The 23,972-nt window shown below is 48.7% G+C and overlaps 1 protein-coding gene across 14 annotated transcripts in view; it reads right to left on the bottom strand.

The window, feature by feature from the left end:
• Positions 1-23,972, bottom strand: part of APBB2 (amyloid beta precursor protein binding family B member 2) — a 323,734-nt gene that overhangs the window by 49,225 nt on the left and 250,537 nt on the right. For all 14 annotated transcript variants that reach the window (XM_084900686.1, XM_084900684.1, XM_084900691.1 and 11 more), the window contains 2 exons: positions 16,261-16,407; positions 15,227-15,354 (listed from right to left, as the gene is read on the bottom strand). In XM_084900686.1, coding sequence (XP_084756812.1) covers positions 15,227-15,354; positions 16,261-16,407 — 275 coding nt within the window. The remainder of the gene's footprint in view (positions 1-15,226; positions 15,355-16,260; positions 16,408-23,972) is intronic.

Here is a 23,972-nt window from a genome sequence, read left to right as displayed (position 1 = left end):
AGGCCACCCAGAGGAGCCACAGCTTGGAAGCCCCCAAAGGGGAGAGGAACCCTGGCTTCTACTTCCTCCAGCCTCCAGCGCCTCCCAGTGGCCAAACCCAGGGAGCCTGGGACAGCCTGCAGGGGTCAGAGGTCAGCAGGGAGGGCTGGGAATGGAGGGCAAAAGCACCCACTAGACATCTGCCAGACACTGTTCTCAACTCTCAGCAAGAGTAGCATGCACTCCTACTCAATGTTATTATCTGACGAGGAAGCTGAGGTACAGACAAGGATGTAACTTGCCCCAGAACACATAAATAGTGAGTGGCAGGGCGGGGGTTCAAATCTTAAATATCAATTTTCTTTCTTCCAGAGGTGTGGCAAACTAAACAAAATGCCACACCGTTGCAAGCACTGTGTGTCAGCTGTTAGACAATGCAAATGCTTTAAATATTTAGTACTGGAACACTGCATTTATGCTGTGTATCCACAAATGAACACCGTCCGGTGGTCTTGGTCGTTCTGAGCCCTGCATGGCCACAAACTCAGAGCCCTCAAGGTTCACAACTGGGTCCCAAAAACCTGTTTTACCTGACTGAAAAGGTCAATTTTCTGGGCAAATAATCATCTCTTCCCTTTCTTCCTTTAATAGATATTTTTCAAGAAACTACTGAATTTCAGCTATGATGGTATTGAGAGTATTCAATATTCGACCCCCTCGCCCCAGCCCAGTATTTACCTTCCCTGTACAAAAGTTATTGTTAACTGAGGACTCTGATGGCAGCCTGAGGGTGTAAGGGCCTAGATGAAGTGCATTCCAATAACTGCCTGTTCAATAGGCATGCTGTGTCACGCCTGTGCCTCCTGTTCCATGTCCATGGCAGACATGACTAACAGATCACAGAGCTCCTCACCAAGCCTGGTTTTGGTCTCATGGCTCTTCTCAACCGGGCACTCCAGGCCCTTCATGTCGCTAGGTCAGAAATGGCGAGCAGACCCCCTACGTACTATCCTTATATTAGGGTTAAAATGTCCTAAAAATAAGGCAGATGTCTGAAGGGACTGCTTTATAAACAAATCAGGCCAGATTTTTTTATTCTGAAGGCAGACAGTGAATGTCTGTGAAATCACAGAAAATTTTGAGGGGAAAAAAAAAGGCTTTGTTATTTCTTGGTTCATTCCATTGTATTAATTTCCGTGTCAATAATATAATCGTTTATTTTTCTTCATAGGCTTAAAGCTATGAAGGCTTATTATCTATGCCATTTACTACTAAGTAATTAGTATTTAGTCAATACTAGAATTTACTGGAATTTATGTTCACTAATATAGGCTCTACAGACTACTACAGAAATGGAAAAATACGAGGCCACAGTGCGACGCGCGTGTGTTATCTATCTCTTAAAGGGACAAAGTGCCCATGATTGTGCCCTATGCCACCTTCCCGTTTAAATGGCTGAGAGAGAGAACATCCAAGTGTCTAAAAAGATAGCGACCAAGGCATGTCATACATCACGCTGGAGGAGGACACGGTCCTCTGGCAGCAGACTGCTCAGCCGTGAAATGGAATCACCCTTCTAGGAGAGGATGATTAATTATTTAATAAACAGCGTGTGTGTTTTCCGCTTCGCCGAGAAAAACAAGGGGGAGGAGGTGCTCTCGGAATCTCCAGAGGGCAGCGCCCTCTTCCTCCGGCCCTCGAGGCCCACTGGTGTGGGTGCGGAGGGTGGAGGGCCTGCATGAAGCACAGCACAGCGGGGGTGCCCAGGCCTGGCCCCCTCTGACTTATGACCTCACACCAAGCTGCAGGTCGGTTCTCAAGCCTCCACCTCTACACAGGACACGGGGGTCCAGGGGGAGTGACTTGCCGAGAGTCCCACAGCCACGAGGTAGATGAGACCTAGGAGTCCTCTGGGCGTGTTGGACCCCAAAGGTCCTCCCAGGGCACCACCGAATCTGCACCCCCCAGAGAGGGTCCCCGCCATGCTGACTGCAGGAGGCTGGAAAAGGTGTCATCCGGTCCTACCCCCTGGAACCTGCCAATGTGACCTGGGAAGGACAAAGGGTCTTGGCAGACAGGATGTAGTTGACGATCCTGACATGGAGATCCTGCCCTGGATGATCTGGGTGGGTTCTAAATCCAATCAGAAATGTGCTACAAAGAAGAAGCCGAGGGAAAAGGCTCTGTACAGGGGACTCTAAAGCACTACATCCATGGTGCCAAGCACAGGGATGACACATGGTGGGAAGTTAATACATGGGTGTCCAATAAATAAACAGATAGGTAGGTGGGGCCACCCCACAGAGGAAGAAGAAAGGAGGAAAGAAATCCCACAGCTTGACACCTCAAGGTTGGCCCAGGACCATGTGGCCTTGGGCATGAAGAAAGCCAACCTGACTAGTCCCTTAAAAATACACCAGTACAACCACGGTTAAATTATAATTACAAAGCTTTAAAAAAAGGACGAAGATCTTTCCTCCTGTCCTGATTAATACACTTCTTCGGTATAATCTGTTCTAACAGCATGATTCCAAGGCCTAAGAGAATGATTAATAACGTTCTGATTAAAAGTGAGCCAAGATATAAAGACTTAAGATATAGGCCATCATCTTCTCTTTTTTTTAAAAGAAGCATTCTAATTTGTACAGTACAGACATATTAAAATCTTATCTTTAATTAAAAAAGTTTCCCCTCCCTTTATTTCCAACCCTTGACTTAGTGAGTTTAATAAATATGATTCAGTTTTCTCTTTCTTAATATCCTCCATTGCTTCTCTTATGTCAACAGAAAAGACAAAGCAACTTTTAGCTCGAAGGTATACAGGGATACATCAAAACATTTCTTTTGGGCCCTCACCGGTTTGGCTCAGTGTCGGCCCGAGGACTGAAGGGTCCCAGGTTCTGTTCCTCCCAAGGGCATGTACCTTGGTTGTGGGCACATCCCCAGTGGGGAGTGTGCAGGAGGCAGCTGATAGATGTTTCTTTCTCATCAATGTTTACAGAGAGGAAGGGAGAAGGATAGAAATAGCCTTCTCCCTTCCTCTCTATAAAAAATCAATAAAATATATATATATATAAAAAAACACACACACCCCACAACATTTCCTTTGGGCAAGAAAGGGGCACAGGCAATTACTCTAGGCCAGTGATCGGCAAACTCATTAGTCAACAGAGCCAAATATCAACAGTACAACGATTGAAATTTCTTTTCAGAGCCACATTTTTTAGACTTAAACTTCTTCTAATGCCACTTCTTCAAAATAGACTTGCCCAGGCCGTGGTATTTTGTGAAAGAGCCACACTCAAGGGGCCAAAGAGCCGCATGTGGCTCGAGAGCCGCAGTTTGCCGACCACAGCTCTAGGCCATCGAATTTGTAGGAGAAATATATTAAGAAAGTCTACACCATCCATTAGATGTTAATGTTTTTGGTAATAGCTGCTTATCTTGGTAATGGGACCCCTGGTGGTGGGGAACAGTACTTTGGCAGCAATAGCTTTAAGGCTGAGGCAGTTTCTGTGACATTATTATTCTCTAATTCATGATCGAGGCCACAGACGTCATTTGAATTGGTCAATAAATACGAATTGATTGTGTGTGTGTGTGTGTGTGTGTGTATTTAAATATATTTTTATTGATTTCAGAAAGGAAGGGAGAGGGAGAAATAGAAACATCAATGATGAGAGAGAATATTGATTGGCTGCCTCCTGCATGCCATCTACTGGGTACTGAGCCCACAACCGGGGCATGTGCCCATGGTCAGAATTGAACCTGGGATCCTTCAATCCGCAGGCCAACGCTCTATCCACTGACCCAGACCAGCTAGGGCGAGATATATTTTTAATGTTGTTGTTCTCTGAACCACTCAGGACTTTTATAGTAAACAAACAAATAAAAAACAACCCACCCTCAAAATACTCCTATTGCAGAATGCATAGCATTTCCCAATTACTGAATAATAGGCAAGTTGGGGGGAAAGAATCTGTTTTAAACACCCCGTTGGTTAATGGGGCATTATAACTGGATTCTGTTTGTTTATTAAAATTTATATCCCGTTTGCCTTGCAAAAGAATTAAGTGATTTGCAATAAAAGACACACATTCTATCAGGCTCTTCAATTAGAAAAGTAAAATTTAAAGCCAACTAGAAGGAAGAAGTAAGTAATTCTGTAAATCAATTAGGCTAAATATTAATTTAAACCACATTCAACCAATAGCAGTCTTATGGTTCAATCTACTATTATCACTACAATTAGGGATTTAATTTAACTTGAAACTTCCAGGCAAAAAGGGAAACATGATAAACTATGCAATTATCACTCTTAAACCAAATTACTTAAGAAAGATAATATTCACTGACTGCAATGAAAGCTATGCTCATAATCAAACAGCCCTTTTCAGTGATGGCACGGGGGTGTAGTGCTAAGCAAATAAAAAGTCTAAAAGTTTAGCTTTATTAAAATACAATAACTTGACACATAATTATCACTGAAAATCCCTACATCAGTGCTCTTCAGCCTTTCCTAGCTTGGCAGACGGCAAAAAACTGACCCTCTGGAAGTTCATTGGTTTTAGACTGAGGAATCATTTCCCCCTCTCTGTATACACAAGTTATTAAACTAGTACAGTGTTCAGCTCAAAACTTTTTTTTGCAAAAGTTAACCAAGATCAGTGTTATTCGGACTAAGACCAATTCGTGGTGATAAGCAACACTTAAACAGTTAAATAGAATAGAGCAGCAAAGACGAAAAACACCACAGGGCCGGACACACAGTGACGGTAAACACTGTGTGACATTTTTGCTAGTTATATGTGGGTGAGTAAAGGAGACAGAGAGAGAAGAGAGGAGGGTGGGTAAGGGGGAAATCAGGCCATGTCATAAATGATGTTTCTTATGGGTTATGACAAACTAAATTTGAAAGCCAATAACACAGAAAAATAGATGACTAGAAAGAATGTAGGGTTCACACAATTTAAAAAAATCTAATTACTGCCCTTGCAAAATTTATTTTTATGTAGGTGAACGTACACATCATCAGCAACTTAGATAAAACTCCCTTCAATGTGATGTGTGTATAAATACGTACATATATGTATACATCCGTACAGGTGTGTGTGTGTGTGTGTGTGTGTGTGTGTTTAATTCATCCTACTTGGGATCTTGGTGATTCTTGAAAGCACCTGTGCTTCCTGGCGGCTTGATGATCAGTTTTGGAAGATTCTGTCTTTCCTATTCCTCTGGTGTCCTGCTAGTTCCCTCAATCATGAGTTAGACACACCTTTGACATGTTGCTCATTGTATGTTTAAAATTACAGTTTTAAAACAGCCTTATTGAGGTATAGTTGACATATAATAAACTGCATATGTTTAAAACATACAATTTGATAAGTTTTGACATGTGTATACACCTGTGAAACTACCCCCCAATCAAACCAGTGAATATATCTGTACCTTCCCAAGATTTCTCTTGTCTCTTTATATTCCCCCCTTATGTCCCTCCCCAATTAACCACTGATCTACTTTCCATCAATATAAATTTGTTTACCTTGCATTTTCTAGAATTTGATACAAATAAAACCATATAGTATGAACCTTTATTGAGGGAGGCCATTTGGTTTCTTCCCCTCAGCAAAATTCTTTGGCGAATGAGCTATGCTGTGAGTATCAGCAGTTGACTTCCTTTTGCTGCAGAGTGGACATCCATTGGATGGACATACCACAGTTTGCTTATCCATTCACCTGCTGACGGACATCTGAATTGTTTCCAGCTTTGCTTATTACTTACTGCGTATATGAGCTATTTTTAACTTTTTAAAAATTATTCTTTGACCTAAGTACTAAAGAGGCTGAATCATTAGGGCTGCGCCCTCCCTGAATGTGAGGAGGGTAAGAGGACCCCTCTGTTGTTGACGCGTACAGCTGAGTAGATGACAGAGCCATTACCCATGGTGGACTAGCAGGAGTTGGGTGAGTGAGTGAACGCATGCAGAAACGAGTGAATGAAGGCACAAGTCTAGGACACAGGAGAATGAGTAACGAGGAAGATGGGGTTAGGTGAGTGAATAGTTAAAGACATCACTCTCAGTTTTGAGTGTAATGGACATGCTTTGGCATTCCAGCAGGTAGCTGCTACCACACTCAGAGCAAAGGTGACCGAGGCCTAGGTTAGCCACGTAGGGTCATACTCACGGTCTATGACCTGGTGGTAGCAGTGAAGAGAGAAGCTTCCTCCAAAGGCAGCTGAAATGAATGCTGAGCTCTTTGGAGATTTAGGAATGACTGTGCTCTCTTCTCCTTAATCCCCATCCCCACTCTAGTCATGTCCCAAGATAGATGAGGTGTAGGGACTGCTGAGGGGCTGAGCCAGGGGAACGGAATACTACTTGCAATTTGAATCGAACACCTATTTTACAGATTTTCTAATCAAAGAAGGATTGACTTTAAAAAAATGACACTGGTGCTTCTGTTGGTATGTCTGCAAAATGCCTGCAGGACGTATGCCAGGATGTCAATACCTATTTAGTGTGCCTCCTGTGCAGACCAGGGTCAGTGCCCACACAGACGTGTTTGGTTCTACTGAGCAAAAATGGAGACTTAAAGTTTTCTGGCTTTGTTTCCAACAAATGGGCACTCCGGAGTTCTCTTTGCAGGGGTGGCAGGAATGGATTTAGGGATCAAGAGGCAGGGGCCATGAACAATTTCCCAGAAACAAGGGACTCAACTCTACCATGAAATCCCGGGCTGGGCAGCTCAGGGCATAGGGCATGGCCACGAGCCCTGCCGGAGGGTGGGTCTCCAACGGGCCACGTGCTCTGTGCAGGGAAATAGGGGCCCTTCAACAGGCACCTGCAGCCACTCATTGAAAAAGGCGAACTGGGCAAGAGAGGTAGGTGATGAGGCCTAAAGAAGCAGCAAGAAACATGAGGCATCATCTGTACAGAAAGGCAGCCGCATCTGGTTGACCTTTTTGTGCTTCTTCCCCTCCCTCCTTTCCATTGCTCACAGGTCTGTGAGCTCTGTACTCAGTCCTCCTTCCTCCCCAGTCTCATCAGAGCCTATAATTATGCACACCTACTCCAACCCTGTCCCCAGTACTTTCAAATGTTTCTTTCCCTTTGGCATGTGTCTGGTGTGAAACAGCTGAGATAATTTTCTAGGTGATCGGGACCTGCTAGTTGGGGGAAGGGACTGGGAGGTTGGCCAGCAGTGGACACGGGTGGGGGTGTGGGGAGGAGGAGAAGCGGGAAACCTGATTGACTCTGTTCACCAGCCAAATCTTGGGACCCCACCTGTGCACAAATTTTGTGCACCAGGCCTCTAGTTTTTAGATATTTAAAGTCCAAGAGAGAATAATGCTAATCTCCCATGTGTTTAAGTTCCTTCCAATTATTTTATATGTTTGACCCAGGCAGCAGTTCAAGAAAACATTACTATTTTCATGAAATCAGTACAATTGGGAACAACGTGTGACATTTCTAAGGAAGCTCCTCCACATAACTGCCACCCCAGCAGAAATCCCCACAGCAGATGTAGAGGCTGGGACACTAAGCATACTCAAGGTCACTGCGTGAAAAAAACACACACACAAAAAAACCATCATTAAAAGCAAACGGTGGGACTCCTCTTCCACTATTCCTTCAGCTGACCAATTCTAGACCCTCAAGCTCCACATAATTGTCGTAACGGGGCTCCTTGAGTCCCACCTGATGTTCTCAAATCCATCTTCTCCAGTGACGAACTGCTACAGTGATGTTATAACATGATAAGAAATACATCTTTAGTTTTTCAGTCTCACCAGGGAGGGGAGAGGGGTTTGATATTGAGCTAATCATCAACAGTCAATGATTCCATCAATCAGCCTGTGTAATAAGATTTCCATAACAGCCCTAAACCACAAAGTTGGGAGATCTTTTGCTTTGGTGAACACCCCCAGGTACAGCATGGCGGAACACCCCAAACTTCTTGCGGACAGGTGCTCCTGTGATCGCAACTCTTCCGGATCACAACCTTCCGGATCACAGCTTCTTTAGCTGGCTGTCCATTTATAAACCAGAGGCCCGGTGCACGAAATTCGTACATGGGAAGGGTCCCTAGGTCTGGCCAGCGATCAGGGCCGACAGGGCTTTCCTCCCCCAGCTGCTGGCTGCCAGGCAGGGCCTTCTTTCGTTCCACACTGCCCACTGGTGGTCAGCACACATCATAGCAAGTGGTCAGACTCCCAGTCAGTTGAAAACCCGATGGGACAATTTGTATATTATCCTTTTATTTATTTACTTATAATATATTTTATCTATTTTTTTAAAGAGAGGAAGGAAGAGGGAGAGGAATGGAGAGTTAGAAACATCGATGAGAGAGAAACATCGATCAGCTGCCTCCTACACACCCCCACTGGGGATGTCCTTGCAACCAAGGTACATGCTCTTGATTGGAATCAAACCTGGGACCCTCCAGTCCACAGGCTGATGCTCTATCCACTGAGCCAATCCAGCCAGGGCTGTATTATCCTTTTATTATATAGGATGCCTTTATGATGTTTCCCTGAGACTATGAGCCATTCTAGCAAATTATCCAACCTGAGGAGGGGTCGTGGCAATCCCCGATGTATAGCTAGTCAGTCAGTCAGTGTTCTGGACTTGTGATTGGCATACAATCTTGTGGAACTGTGAAATCTTCACTAACTACAGGCAGTTAGAATCGAATTAAATTGTAGGACATCCAGTTGGTATCCACGGAGAACTGGAGAATTGCTTGGTGTGTAAAACCCACACATTTGGTGTCAGAAGTGTTCTGTGAGTTGAAACAGATCGCAGGAGCTAAGCTATGTTCCCAGTTATCAGACTCACCGTGAAGCCAAAAGTCTCAGATGATTGCGTTTGAGTTCAAAAAGTTCAAGGCGACGACTTGTGCATGGAAAGCAGTGACTGCCCACTCATCTGCAATAACATGAGGCTTCCAGCAATTCAACACACACCCAACTATGTACTGAGTTTGCGCAACATGCCACAACCAAGCCTGGCTCTGGGTTAGAAGAGCGATTAACTTTCTCTTCTAAGATGCTAAGCCATGTACATGTGGATTACTAAGCTGTTTTTCCACTAACATTCTTCTTCCTTCTGTTGTAGGAATGCTCCAAGTATTCCAAGAAACCTATACTTCAGAGCCGACACTGAGAATCACCGCAGACAAGCATGATTGTTCTCTCCCAACTGCATCCACAAAGCCCCAATCCTCATCTGGCTCGGGACTCTGGGGAGGTGTGCAGGGGAAGTTGTTCAGGCATCAGCATGATAATTCCTCCCTCCCTTCCTCCCCTTCCTTCCTCCCTCCCTCCCTCCCTCCCTCCCTCCCTCCCTCCCTCCCTCCCTCCCTCCCTTCCTTCCTTCCTTCCTTCCTTCCTTTCTTCCTCCATCCCTCCCTCCCTCCCTCCCTCCCTCCCTTTCTTCCCTCCTTCCCTCCCTCCCTCCCTCCCACCGTTTGTTCCTTCCTCCCCCCACCTCCCCCCAAACAACCTCAGGCCTCCACACTTCACTGGCTGGTGCTGAGACATGCTAATCAGAAGATACTGCTATTGTCACACAGGCACCATCAGGGGCGGTCTAAGTGAAAGATCTGCTGGAAATGCCTTCGCACATCCCTCTGAGGGAAACCACCTGGACGATCCCTGACAACGCCTTCCCTGAAAGGTTATTCTAAGCGGAAGGCATTAGCAAGCAGCCCAGCATGATTAATAGAAGGCAAGGAAGCCACTTCAAAAGAGATAAAATAGAACTACACTGTAAGTCAGCAAAACGGTCAAGTACACCCTGATGCCTCCGCATCTCAAGGGGGTGCACGAAAAAGAAATCCACTCCAGAGGTCAAGATAACACCGCAGCCGGGGAGAGAATGACAGCCGTGTCCCTGAGGACTCCTCTCCCGAGGCAGGACAGCCCGTCCCCGGGATTAAACTTCCATCAGCCGGTTTGGAAGCCATCCATCACTCATGACTGTCTGGCTCAGAGCACCCTCTGACTGGATGTCATTACAAAGTCCCCATCCTCTACGCAGAGACCCTATCTCCGCCCCCCCCCCCCCCTTCCCACTGCCATTACACCTAGGAAAAGAAACAACAGCCAGGCAGAAACAGCGATAACTTTCAGATGAACTCCAAAGCCCAGCAGCCCGCTGTCCTACATCCCTGTCACCTGACACAGAACTGCCCTCTGTCGCTGCCAACGTCTACCCATTACCAAGGACATCTCCTTGGCACGAGTGGGCTGTGGGCTCAGTTGAACAGAAAGGGCAGCTCCGCCCGCGGCTGCTCCACAAAGTGGCTCTGCTTTCAGCGCACACCTGTGTCTTTTCTCAGTTAGAAAGCCAGATCCGTAAGGCCATGGCCAGGCCACAGAGTCCGGTGTCCCCTCAGGCCCCCGGTCATCAGACCATCCTTCATGTCTTGTCGGGATTCACAGGGGAGCGTCCTCTTTGGACAGAGGGAGGTCCCAGGGGTCTGTGTATGCCCTGCCCCTCCAGACAGGCCACCGAAGGGGAGTCACACCCTGCTGAGCCCAGCCTCTAAACAACTTAAGCCAGGGGCTTGGGGGGGGATAAAAAGCCAGCTGGGAAATATCCTAGGAGCAGAGAGTAGGGGAAGATATTCTGCACGCTTGGCACTATATTCTTTTTTTATTTAAAAAAAAAATATATATTTTATTGATTTTTTTTACAGAGAGAAGAGAGAGGGATAGAGAGTTAGAAACATCGATGAGAGAGAATCAGCGATCAGCTGCCTCCTGCACACCTCCCACTGGGGATGTGCCCGCAACCAAAGTACATGCCCTTGAACAGAATCGAACCCGGGACCTTTCAGTCTGCAGGCTGACGCTCTATCCACTGAGCCAAACCGGTTTCGGCTCGGCGGCACAATATTCTTTTTTTTTTTTTTTTTTTTTGTAATATATTTTATTGATTTTTTTACAGAGAGGAAGAGAGAGGGATAGAGAGTTAGAAACATCGATGAGAGAGAATCATCGATCAGCTGCCTCTTGCACACCCCCTACTGGGGATGTGCCCACAACCAAAGTACATACCCTTGACCAGAATCGAACCCGGGACCTTTGAGTCCGCAGGCCGATGCTCCATCCACTGAGCCAAACTGATTTCGGCTCGGCGGCATTATATTCTTTAGGTAAACGTTCCCCGAGATCCTAACCAGATAAAACCACGAAAGGTAAACTCATTTGGAAGTTTATGGATGCTCTATGACATGGCAAAACTTTATTAAACATTATTCATAAAAACAAAACAAAACAGAAGAAGTGTACGCAACGCCTTCTGGGAGGAGAGTTTTAGTTCCTCAGACTGTGACCAGGAGCAGTGTCACTGGGTGGACACGCACTGCGGGAGAGAGCTCTTTCAGAAAGCACTGTACATGGTGCTGTGACAGCCGCCGTGGCTGCTGAAGGACGGCGACCTTTATCAGCGCAGGCCCAAAGAATATGCTAGACCCAAAGTGACGGACACATTCGGAAATCGCACGGCTGAGTAAAGCACTCTGAACTTCAGGGGGACTCCTGCCCTTCCAGCCTCGGGTATACACACACTCCTTCTCCACGTTAACCGCGTCAAGAAGTCCCCTAGGAGATTCCAGCCTCTCGGCAAGGAAAGCCACAAAAGAGAATGAGAAATAGGCTCGTTTCCACAAGCAAAATGAAACACTTTTATGTTTTATTCATGCAAAGCGCCAACCCCTTCCCTTTGCGGCATTGCGAATTGAATTTGCTCTTGTAAATGGCTGTAAAAAAAAAAAAAAAAATCAAAAGCAAAAGAAAGTTAAAAAAGAAAAAAGAAAAAAAAGGCAGGAATGCAAAGGCCCCTTCTTCTAGGGAATGAAAACTTGGGGACCAATGGGGGAAACAGAACCTTTCACTGGCAAACATACATTTTTATTTGCTGCGATCTGGCCCGAGGCCCCAACCAGCACATGAGCGTGTTCAGATCTTGAAAACCAACAGGGAACCCTGAGCGAGTTTCTAAATTACAGAAGTTGGAAGAATTGAGCAAGAAAAGAGAGAGAGAGAGGAGAGAACTCATGGACATGAACAATAGTGTGGTAGTAGTAGGGGGTGGGGTGGGTGGAGGTGGAAGAGGGCACAGGGGATAAATGGTGAGAAAACAAAACAAACAAAAAAAACCCTCACCAACAATCCTATTTAATAAAGGGGGAATGTGCTAATAGACCCTCAGGCCGTCGCAAAGATGGCGGTGAAAACAGCCAATAAGAAGGGAATACGCTAATTGACTGCCACACCCTCAAAGATGGCAGCACCCACAGCTACAAGATGGCAGTGCCCAGTCCTCTCAGCTCCCCAGCTGCCTAGGGCTGGCCGAAGGCACAGGCAAGCCTCAGATGGTGGCTACCCAGCTGCCCAGGGCCACCTAAGGCTCAGGTAACCAGGGCCAGCCAAGGCTTGCACTGCCGGCAGTGGCAGCAGCAGAGGTGTGATGAGGCATCACCTTCCCTTGATGCCCTTGAGGGCTCCAAGACTGTGAGAGGGGACAGGCCGGGCTGAAGGACCCCCCTCCAGTACATGAATTTTCATGCACCGGGCCTCTAGTTTCTAAATAACACTTATCTGCTAACATTGAGCAATAAGCGGTTTAAAAAACATGGGTAACCCAGCCCACCTCTCAAAGACATACCCAAGGCCATGTGACCTAACTTACACTGACACCCCTGGGGGCAGAGGTGAGGCTCTTCCTGCTCCTTAGGATGTCTGGCCTCTCTCCTTTGCATCACATGATAAACTGCTCTTGAAACCTCCCTGAGGCCAGGCTCCTCCCTGTCTCTGAAAGGAGGCCAGGTACGTAATTAGCTGCATCCGCTAGGCGCAGGGGTCTTCAAACTACGGCCCGCAGAGGAGTCTGATCCGGCCCGCCAGGTTTTTTGGGCAGTGAGTGCAGCCGAGGTGTTACAGTAGGAATTAGTAGTTCATATAGTCCGGCCCTCCAGCTCTCTGAGGGACCGTGATCTGGCCCCCACTTTAAAAAGTTTGAGGATCCCTGCGCTAGGGCTTTGACAAATCCAGAGCGAATACCCACTAAGCACTGCCGCATCCCCATCACGGTGCCAGCTACGGTACACACACACACAGGCGTGCATGCCATGCTCTGTGGTCCTCATTATGATCCGAATTTCACAGAAGATAGGAACTGAGGCTCAGAGCTTAAATAATTCAGTCAACTGGAGTTTGAATGTTTTGTGTTTTTTTCTTCCTGAACCTGGAGCGCTTGGCCTCACGTAGGGGTGTCGAACTCAATCAGAGAAGGGGCCAAAATATAAAATCCAGCCTAAATCGCGGGCCGAATGGTTTACTGAACAGTCATAAACTGACAATGTCATAAACTGACAGCAGAGTGCAGTGATGACAGCGTGGTGCGGGCCACATTGCAAGGCCTGGCTGGCTGGATTTGGCCCGCGGGCCTTGTGTTTGACACATGTGCCTGAGTCGGATGGGGCTGACAACCTCATTAGTGAAACCCGCTCACGACGTGCCCTTAAGAAAACACAGCCCCACCTCGTTGTGTGTGTTTACTATGATCTTCACCTTGGCTCCCGCCTTAACCAACAGGCTTGGAGGACAGGAACCAGGGAAGGATCAAGTATCTTACACCCTCCCATCAAGGCTAAACGCTTTTAATGCTGAGCACACATTATCAGGTATTTCCCTTGTAAAACTAATCCATTCGTGTCGGGCATCCACTCCCGTGCCACAGCTCTGGCGAGCGAGTGGATGGCAGGTGTGTTCACTTAGCATCTACCCACTCGTTCCCCTCAAAGCACCTGGCCCAGCGGCCACCCTTCAGCACTCCGTTAACAGAAGCTCAGGCACAACCGTGCTCCCGGAAGGATCATCCCACCAGCAGTCAGAGGACACCTCCCCTTTCTTGTGCAGACCATTTCTCGAGTCTGGTTTCAGCAAGAATGCTTGTACTTTTATCGACGGACGCCTAACCATTTTCCCTTCTGGTGTAGAACTTGCAACTGAACTGAGGCAGGGGCAGCCCAAGGCAGAGTTCTAGAGAGGATTACCCGCTCCGATTAACCAGGAGAGCCGCCTCGCTGCTGTCTGGGATTTTTACCCGCGTTGACAGTGTCCTTACCTAGTTTCCACAATGCAGTAACTAACCACCCTATAGCGCATCCCAAAAAGCTTCGAGGGCCTCAGGGACCCTGAGAGATGCCGAAGACTAAATAAACAGTTGACCCCGGAACAAACGCAGGGGTTAGGGGCACCAACCATCCGAGCAGTGGAAAAGCCACATCTAAGTTCAGCCGGCACCCACACACTCCAATTTCCAGCTGCAGCTAGAGAATACAGCCGCCCCTTGCATGACATGGGTTTGAACTACTTGGGTCCAACACGTGAGCCCCAGCAGTTCAAGCCGGCGTCGCTCAGGGGTCAGCTGTGATTCAAGCGTTCAGTGCCTTTGAGGTAGCCCAGGTGCTGAACGGTGGCATCCACACGACGTCTGTGATAACGGCCACTTTTTAGATAAAATATGAAAATGTAAATCAGAACTTCCAGTCAGCCTGGAGGACAAGAAATTCACCGCACACCTGAGTAAGAAGCACCTCTGTCGACCACACATTTTCAGAATTTCAGAAAAAGATGCGTTGAATGAGATTTGATATGACCAGATGTTTCAAGTGCTAAAAAGGTTCAGCTACCCCAAACCCCAGGAGTTCCTGGTGATCGTGACTCAGGGATCAGAAGGTGGTGACTGAGGCTGTGCAGCTACTCCCTCACGCAAGCTGCTCCCCCACGCAGGCTACCCCCCCACCCGCAGGCTGCTCCCCAACACAAGCCCTCTACAGAGAAGGTACCAGGCGGAGGCGTGGGGCATGAACAGCCCAGACCCAACCGAGCGAAGTGGAGGATTAAAACAGAATGCAGAGCAGGGGGGAAAGGAAGGGAGGATTCAGGGATCCTGGTTCCTTGGGAACGTCGCTGGATGAGGATGAGGATGAGGAGCAGGAGGAGAAACACGCAGACATCCAAGGCAGCATCCAGAACGGACCAAAGGTTTGCGGCACTGAACCCAGGAGGGAAGCGGCGTGGAGGGCTTCCGCGGCAGGGACAGAAACCAGCGGTCATGGTTTACATTCCTGAAGGAAGTCTGCCGTCACTGCACGGCCAGTGAAGAGCAGCAGCAGGCGTGGAGCCCCCCGGGGCCCCGGGGAGGGGACAGCGGCTGGCCCGGACACTCACCGGCCGTTGTCGCGGCCCACGCCCCACACGCGGATGCTCACGATGGGCTGTGAGTGCAGCACCGTGCGGTCCATGGGGTCCACCAGGCTGAGCGTGTCGTTCTCCAGGATCAGGTACATGTCCTTGCCCTGGAGCCAGAGAGAGCACGTCAGCCTCCTCCCCGGCGCACACGCCCGCCCTCGCCGTGTCTGCGGCCGCCCGGGGCCGTGGTCGGCAAACCGCGGCTCGCGAGCCACAGGCGGCTCTTTGGCCCCTTGAGTGCGGATCTTCCACAAAATACCACGGCCTGGGCGAGTCTACTTTGAGGAAGTAGAGTTAGAAGAAGTTTAAGTAAGAAATGTGGCTGTCGCCGAAACCGGTTTGGCTCAGTGGTAGAGCGTCGGTCTGTGGACTGAAAGGTCCCAGGTATGATTCCGGTCAGGGGCATGTACCGTACATTGGTTGCAGGCACATCCCCAGTAGGAGGCGTGCAGGAGGCAGCTGGTCGATGTTTCTCTCTCATCGACGTTTCTAGCTCTCTCTCTCCCTTCCTCTCTGAAAAAATTCAATAAAATATATTAAAAAAAAGAAAAAAAGAAATGTGGCTGTCAAAAGAAATTCCAATCATTGTCCTGTTGATGTTTGGCTCTGTTGACTCATGAGTTTGCCGGCCACTGGCCTTGGGTGTCTTTTCAACGAGCGAAAGAAGCCACCCCGTGGTCTCGAACTTATTCTCCTAAAGGGAGAGACCCCCCCCTCCTGAGTAAAGAGTTTGTAAGTCTTCCACATTGCCTCCCCTCCCCATGTCTCTCCCTGTCCAAGTCCTCTGGAGAGTGTCCCTGGCCTGTTTCTTGCCGGCTCTCATTTTTCATTATTTACATTTCTGAGTCTCCAGGGAAAAGGTGGGACTCCTGCCTCCACCACCTGTCCCTGTGGGGAAACGCACCTGCTACGCCCCCGTCGCCCCCCAGGACTACGTCCCCCCGGGCTCCGCTTCCACGAAGCACAGCGGAGGGAACCGATCCTGCCATGCACCGTCGCCTCGCGTCACTCACCTCTCCCCAAATGCCGACCGTGTCCCGGATGTCGTTTTTGCAGTAGGAGAGCTGCCTGATGCAGTTGTTGACAGCAACGCTGCTTTTCCCGGGGGCCAGGTCCTCCTCTGCCATTTCCACCCATCCCAGGGAGCGCACGGCAAAACACTGGAAGACAACAGAGGCTGGAACGTGAAATTCCTCACAGGTCACAGGTCACAGGTCACTCTCCATCAATCTACCATTAAAGCCTCTGCAAGGTATGCCTAATGAGCCTTTAGCTGCTACCTCATGTTCAATATCTCATCCCTATTTTTTTTTAAATTTAATATATTGGTGTGACATTGGGCAACATGAACATACTGGTTCAGGAGTGGGTTTCTATGCTACCAGAGCTGCATACTGCACCATGTGCCCACCACCCAAAGTCAAACCTTCTCAGCGCCAGATAGTAGGACCACTTCTCCCCATCCCTATTGTTGGAAAATTACACTGCGGCTTTCTTTGCTATTAGGAAGTATAGTGATCACTAGCTTCTTGCCTAACTTTCTGTGTGCGTGCTCAGAATTTTTTTCTTAGAATAGACAACTAGACGTGGAATTACAGGGCCAACGGACATGAAAACGTCTGAGCTCATTCATCTACTAGAAGGCGGCGTTCTTAATCGTAAGAAGTGCAACCCCCATGAGCTCTGCTGGTTGTGAGCACCCAGGAAAAGACGACGGGAGAGAGAATGAATCAAGTATGAGCGTTAAGCGCTCTAATAACAAGGAGGCAGAATGCACCCTCCAATGCCCGGAAGTGGAGGGAACGGTGCTCCCGGGACAGCTGGCTCAGGTCCTGCCGCTCGTTAGGAGCTCCACATCCCGCGAAGCCCGCAGAATGGCTGGCTCGTGAGACTCCTTAAAGCGCAAGCTCATTTATTCTTTGATCACGTGGAGATATTTTGAGATGATGCTCCTTGTCTTTTAAAAGTTCAGTGGTTCAATTAAAATAATACAAAAAGCATCGTATGCATATCGCAACACGTAACAAATCCGAAGATGTATAAAGGAGAGTCCCCAGGACCCGTGTGGCTGCAGCATCTGCTTTGCTGATCCATCACCAGGGGGGGCTGGGGGGCTGGACTGGGTCCCTCACCTGACCCTGCAGCCCGGGCCCTAATCCCCCTCAGAGGACTGGGTCCCTCCCGAGCTTGCATCAATGGAAGAGACCACCCTCCTGGGACAGGGGGTGCATCTTGTAAAGTTTCCCAAAGTGAATGTCACAATGAAATGAGGAAACGCAGCCAATTGTCCCAAAGGGACCCCTTCAGCCCAGTTCAGCCTTCCCTGTCTCAGCCTCCCGGCCCAGACTCCTTCCGGAGTTGTTAATCGCAGCATCTCAGGGGAAAGACACACACACACACACACACACACACACACACACACACACTTACAGAAGGCATCCCACTTAAGCCCAGTGCCTGAGGGTCCTCCCATCCTGCAGGAGCACTGAGGGGCCTGTGTGACCGCCCGGAGCAGAACTCTGCCACAGGCTGACGGTGCCTAGGGGCCGTTTACAAATTCACCAAGAAGAGAAGGTTGCCCTTGGGATGACTGCGAAAGCTCCGCAGCGCAGTGTGTCCCGGTTCAGAGAGGAGCAGACAGGCCTCCAGTCAGGCTCAGGCTGCGCCCTGTTCCTGAGGCCTGGGGAGAGGTCTGGGATGCCCTCACATTCCCTCTGCGGGTGTGTGCCCACCGCAGCGCGACTGCTCGATGCCATTACAGGTTGTTTTTTTTTAAATATGCCTTTATTAATTCCAGGGAGAGGAAGGGAGAGGAGAGAGCAATAGAAACACCAATGATGATAGAGAATCATTGATGGGCTGCCTCCTGCACGCATGCCCCCTATTGGGGATCCAGCCCGCAACCCGGGCATGTGCGCTTGACCGGAATCGAACCTGGGGCCCTTCAGTCCTCAAGATGACACTCTATCCACTGAGCCAAACCAGCCAGGGCTCAATGCGGTTTTGAGCGCGTGGCTCTAGAGTAGGGATTGTCTGGATTCAGATCTTAGCTCTTCGATGTACTGGCACTGTGATTGTGGGAAAGTAATATGCAAAGTCCCAATCTCCCCCCCCCTCCCCCTTTCTAAAAATAGGAATAACAATTGTTCCCTCTCAGGGTTCTCACTAGGAGAAAACACGGTAATATATCAAGAGAACCAGCATGTAGAAAATACTCAATGAACATGTGCTGAGTGAAAGAGCAAATGAATACGGTGCCACATAAATCTAAACTAGGGTCATCATCGGGGAGACGAAAACACTTGTACTGAGGGGGACCACACACCTCATTTGTCCCCAGGATGGCTCTGGCTCATGTCTGTTGTTGTGGCAAAATCATCAAGAGCAGCTCCCAGTTTGAATAATACATTATTACTGTCACTCCAGTGAAAACTCCAGCCCACTCAGCCTCTGGCATGGAAACAGGCTCCGACAGGACACTGAGATGTGCCCAACTGGAAATGGGGCTCAAAATCAACAGAACCTGCCATGAGTAGAGTATCTTGGTGATCCTGGGTTTGGACGCCAAAAAAACAGTATTAATGTGGAATTTCCTTAAAACTAGAAGCCAGGAACATAATTTTTCACTTTCTCTAATTGCCTACTACAAAATTCTACAGACTATGAGTACCCAAAAGAATTTATTAACAACTAGTGGCCTGGTGCATAAAATTTGTGCACATTAAAAGGGGATTAATTAGAGGAAATAATATTGCCATTTGCCCTTTCTCTATAATAGAAGTGTCAGAGATGAAAGAAAATTAGTAAAACGTATATGAAAATCTTCCTCCTGTTAGAGTCTGGGGCTCGCCATGGGACCCAGAGTCAAGTCCCCACCCATCCAGGCTTTGAAATCCCGCAAGACCCAGACCTGGCCGGTCCTACCCCCATCAAGCCCTGCTGGGCAGGGGGCGCAATTTCAGGTCCCCTGGCCTGGAGTGAAGGGCATGGCCTGAGCTCTCCCCCCATCCCCCGTCAAGCACTGCCAGGTGGGAGGCAGGGCCTGAGGTCCCCTGGCCCGGTACCGGGGTGGAGGAGAAGGTTGTGGCCGAGGTCCCCAGCCCCGGTGCCAGGGCGGGGGGCTCAGCCTGAAGTCCCCCACCCCAGCCCAGCACCACGTAGCCTCAGGTCCCTGCTGATTGCTCGTTATGGCTCCTACGGGAACCCCGCCTCCATTGTGGCCACAGCCATCTTTGTGACGGCATGAGGGTCAATTTGCATATTACCTCTTTATTATATAGGATAAGGAAGGTAAAAAACAAAAATACTGGCTGTTTTTTGTCCCTTGAGTCCAAGAACACCTGGATTTCAAACTAAACCAGCTCATTAAAAAAAATCAAGGGTATTTTTCTTGCCTAAGAAATGCAAATTCTAGCTAATCCAACCACACCACATTCAGTATATTGTCTTGTCATGCTGATAAAGAGAAAACAAGAGCCCTAAATATATTATTATGAAGTTTTTATTTAATTTTCCTTGTGCAATTCTTCTCTTGCAGTTTAGTACCTGATTTGAAAAGCGTCACCACCAGAGCAAAAGAAAACTGGGTGAATGGGGAATAACTGAGCCCTACCAGGGAGTGCACTCAGCATCCTACAAAGGATGGAGCAGCAAAGAGCAACCCATGCTGTTTGGTGCTGCCCCCGTGTGGCCTGGAAGGTTTATAACCACCATCACTTTTCCTTTGGGCAGGGTTATAAAAATATTTAATAAAATGCCTTTTCCATTTTTGAATAAAGCTCAATAGTTGCACTTTGATTGATACTCGTTCTTCAATAGCTTTTAAACAAAAGAGCAAAAATGAGTAATGATTTAGAGAAGTGGTCAGCAAACTCCTTAGTCAACAGAGCCAAATATCAACAGTACAACGATTGAAATTTCTTTGGAGAGACAAATTTTTAAAACTTAAACTTCCTCTAACGCCACTTCTTCAAAACAGACTCGCCCAGGCCGTGGTATTTTGTGGAAGAGCCACACTCAAGGGGCCAAAGAGCTGCCACAGTTTGCCGACCACGGGTTTAGAGTATGCACTGTGACATCCGATGAATCTGGATTCAGTTATAACCTTGCTCTTTACCAGCCGCTGACTCAGGGCAAGTCACTTCAGGTTCCTAAGTCTCAATTTCTTCATCTGTAAAATGGGACTAAAAATAGTACCACTGTGAGGATAAATGAGATAAAATGCTGATAAAGTGCTTAGTATACTGCCTGGCATATAGTAAGAATTCAATAATGTTCATTATTATTATTATTATTATTATTATTAATTATTGATACATTTAACACTTTTCTATGTGTGGATTTTAAAGATTTTTCTAGTTTAACAGATTTTAGCCAAGCTAGCACATGGAGTGGAGGGGAGGTAGAGGGCTTTGTTAAAATGCAGAAAACTGGGCCTGTTCCCATGGTTTCTGATTCAGTGAGTGAGGGTGGGGCTTGAGAGTCGGCCATTTGCACACTGCCCACCAGGGGGCGCCACCACACTTCCTTCTTTCCTCCCTTCTTTCCCCCCCCCAACCCCCAACACCTGGTAACAGATCACTGAAGTTAAGAGATCTCCATGGAGACAGGGGAAATACAGCTGCAATTAACTGAGGCCTGTGCTCTCTCCACCACACGGCTGTTCGCACTGCGTTCTGTGATGGCCTATTGTTGTCAGGCTCAGGGACAACCTGAGGGCGGGGCCGAGGGTCAGCCAGGGTGGGGCTGGGGTCCCCGGGGCTCCTCAGCTGGAGTGCTGCTCCTCTCTCACACCAAAGGCTTTGTGCTGTTCAAGGACGGCCAGTGCTCCCAGCAATGGCAAATCCTCTCCAATGCCTGGCCCACTGTCACTCTGCCCTACCAGGCCGAGAAGGGTGAACTGTCGCCACATTGTTAACAATGTAAGTTTAAAAATAAAAACCAGAATGTTCATTTATTCATTTCCAGAGAGAAACACACGTCTAACTGGATGCTTGGGTTGGCTAACAGGAGGATTTGTTCTCAAGAGAAAATCCACTCTCGTCTCTAGTGACCAGCCCACTGCAGGCTGCTGAGAAAGATGTAAGCAGAGAAGCCCACTTCCACATCCCAACAGCCAGGACCCTTGGAGATGCATGGCCAGTGCGACAGAGACAGGCCTCTGGGTGTGATTTAGTGTGGACACAGGTAACTGTATTAGTCATGTCCTTCCCAGAAGGCAGGCTGCTCTTCTGAGGCCGATTTTCATCAATGGAAGAGCTGAGTGGAGGAGGGCTCAACCAAGAGGCTTAGCTCAATGTTTCAAAGGTCCCAGCACACATCATGTGTATATGCATACTTAAACCCAAACTTTCTAGGCATATCACACTGCACATGTTCACGTGATCGTCACCATCCTACTAACGGTGACCATTTACTGAGAATTTTACATATTCTACGCTATTTCCTATACTAAATTAAGAGCCTACACCTGCTGGGAAAAGTATGAAGGATGGCACTGACAATCACGGACCATTTTCCAAATACTACATGCTTCATGACACATAGTCCATATTCCTCAACCATACTAAGTATGAGCTACGTTTGCTATTTTCTTTAAAAAAAAAAAAAAAAAAATATATATATATATATATATATATATATATATATATTTGATTTCAGAGAGGAAAGGAGAGGGAGAGAGAGATAGAAACATCAATGATGAAAGAGATTCATTGATTGGCTGCCTCCTGCATGCCCCCTACTGGAGAGCAAGCCTTTAACCCAGGCACATGCCCCTGACCGAAATCGAACCCGGGACCCTTCAGTCTGCAGGCCAACGCTCTATCCACTGAGCCAAACCAGTTAGGGCTACATTTACTATTTTCTATATGAGAAACCGAGGCTCAGAGACCTTAGTGAACCGCCATCAGTTCACCAAGGGTCCCACAGTAGGTACTCAGGGTCCCACGGTAGGTTCGCAGCAGCAAGAGTTCCATCAGAGGCTTAGTCCTGAGGGTAGATCGTTATCCTGGTTTCAGAGAAGAAACCAGCTCAGTGGAGTTCAGTGCAGTGACCCCCTGAGGACCAGCTGGATGCCCAGCCTAGTCCCCATCCCACTGCTCCTTCTTCTTCCTTAGTTCTCCTATAAACAGGAACGTCAGCCAAAGGAGGCTCTTTGAGACCAGGCCTGCTCTGTGGCCCTCTGATCGCCCACTACTCAGAGGGCCTGGCACACACTTCATGCTTCGTAACGTTAGTGTCCAATGAAGATACGTGAGCTGGAGACAGACCGAGGTGTGGTGGCAAAAGGGGACCAGACCTGGTTAGGAGCCCTGGCCCACCACTTCCTGGCGGTGCCCTTGCCAAGTTAATTGTTGCCAGTGTTGCATCCTTGGAGGAATGCCCCTGCCCTTGCAGGCAGGTGCTGCGAGGATTCAAGGGGCGTGTGCCGAACCCTGTCAGGGAGCCTGGCACAGCCATTTCCACTCTAGCCCAAGGCCCAAGGCAGCTCAGTCACCAGAAGCATCTCTAAGAAAGGATGTGACAGTCACCACAGAAACGCCTCCTGGTGGGACAGTGAACACGTGACACAAAAGCAGCAGACGTTCCTGCTGGAGACACTCGAACGCCAACAAAAGCCGGGCCTGTGGCAGCAAACAGCGGCTTCCCAGCCAGCACTCTCGGAGCCTGAGCGAGAGCCAGTGCACGTCCAGGCCGAGCAGCGAGGCCGGCGGGCCCCGCCTCTGTGCCTGCAGAGGAGCAGCAGGGGTCCCCACACCTGGGAACCCATCCTTCCTCCCAGGAGCTGTGAACAGTAGTTTAGTCTGCCCTACGGGAGTCCTGGAAGACCCTGAGGGTGAGTTCTCCAGTCCACACGGCCGACGTACACCGCAGGGCCTGTGTCTGCTGTCCGAAGCTGAGAAATGCTCCCTGCAGAGTCAGCACAGAAAAAACCATAGTGACCACCCAAGCTCTGCATGGAGAGGGGGCCACGCTGTTTTGCTGGGGGAAGCGAGATGGCCAGGTGAGCTCTAGGGCAGATGCTGGTTCAGATTGAGGAGCAGAGAGGCCTCAAGTCAGGAGTCAGGCCATGCCCCCTGGGCTGGGGCTGGGGCCCGAGGTGACAGGGAACAGCCAGAGCGGGGACACTGGAGAGACGGGTTTTTACACAGTCCACTCTCAACTAGAGACAAGTCTACGTGTAATACGGGAATGGCAACACTCAGATAAACAGGGGCATCCTTCTATCGACAGTGAGCCACAAGTATGCTCTCAGGCGGAGTCTGAGGCACTTCAGGACGAGTCGACCCTCTGCTCTAACATGGGCCCAACAGACGTCTCCACGGAGAACGATGCCACCGGGTCCTAAATAAAGCTCTTCCTCTAAACAGCTCCGGTGCAAACACAGCCAGTGCCCGTCATCTGCACACTCACCTGCTCACCGAAACGTGTTTGTCCCCGGCAGCGAACACTCACGCACTCCCGTGGTCACTCGCGGACACGTCGAGTGGGCAAAAACGTGAGCTGTGTGACACGCACGACCCCACTGCGGTTGAACAAGGCAACTCGCTGCCTTTTTACTTCAGCTCTCCTGTTGCACAGAAGTGTCCTTTTCGTGGTCTATTAGCGCCTTGGTTTTTTTTTTGTTTTTTTTGCATTGGTGTGCTTTTTTGTTGGTGACCTAGCTGTTTAAAATGCACCCCCTCCCCCACCCCCGAGCACAGCGCTGGAGTGCCGTCTAGCG

The sequence above is a fragment of the Pipistrellus hanaki genome (assembly GCF_964339955.1).
Source record: "Pipistrellus hanaki genome assembly, chromosome: 1".
Taxonomy (NCBI): domain Eukaryota; kingdom Metazoa; phylum Chordata; class Mammalia; order Chiroptera; family Vespertilionidae; genus Pipistrellus; species Pipistrellus hanaki.
Note: the sequence above shows the minus strand (reverse complement) of the source record. Positions and strands in the feature narration are given on the sequence as shown.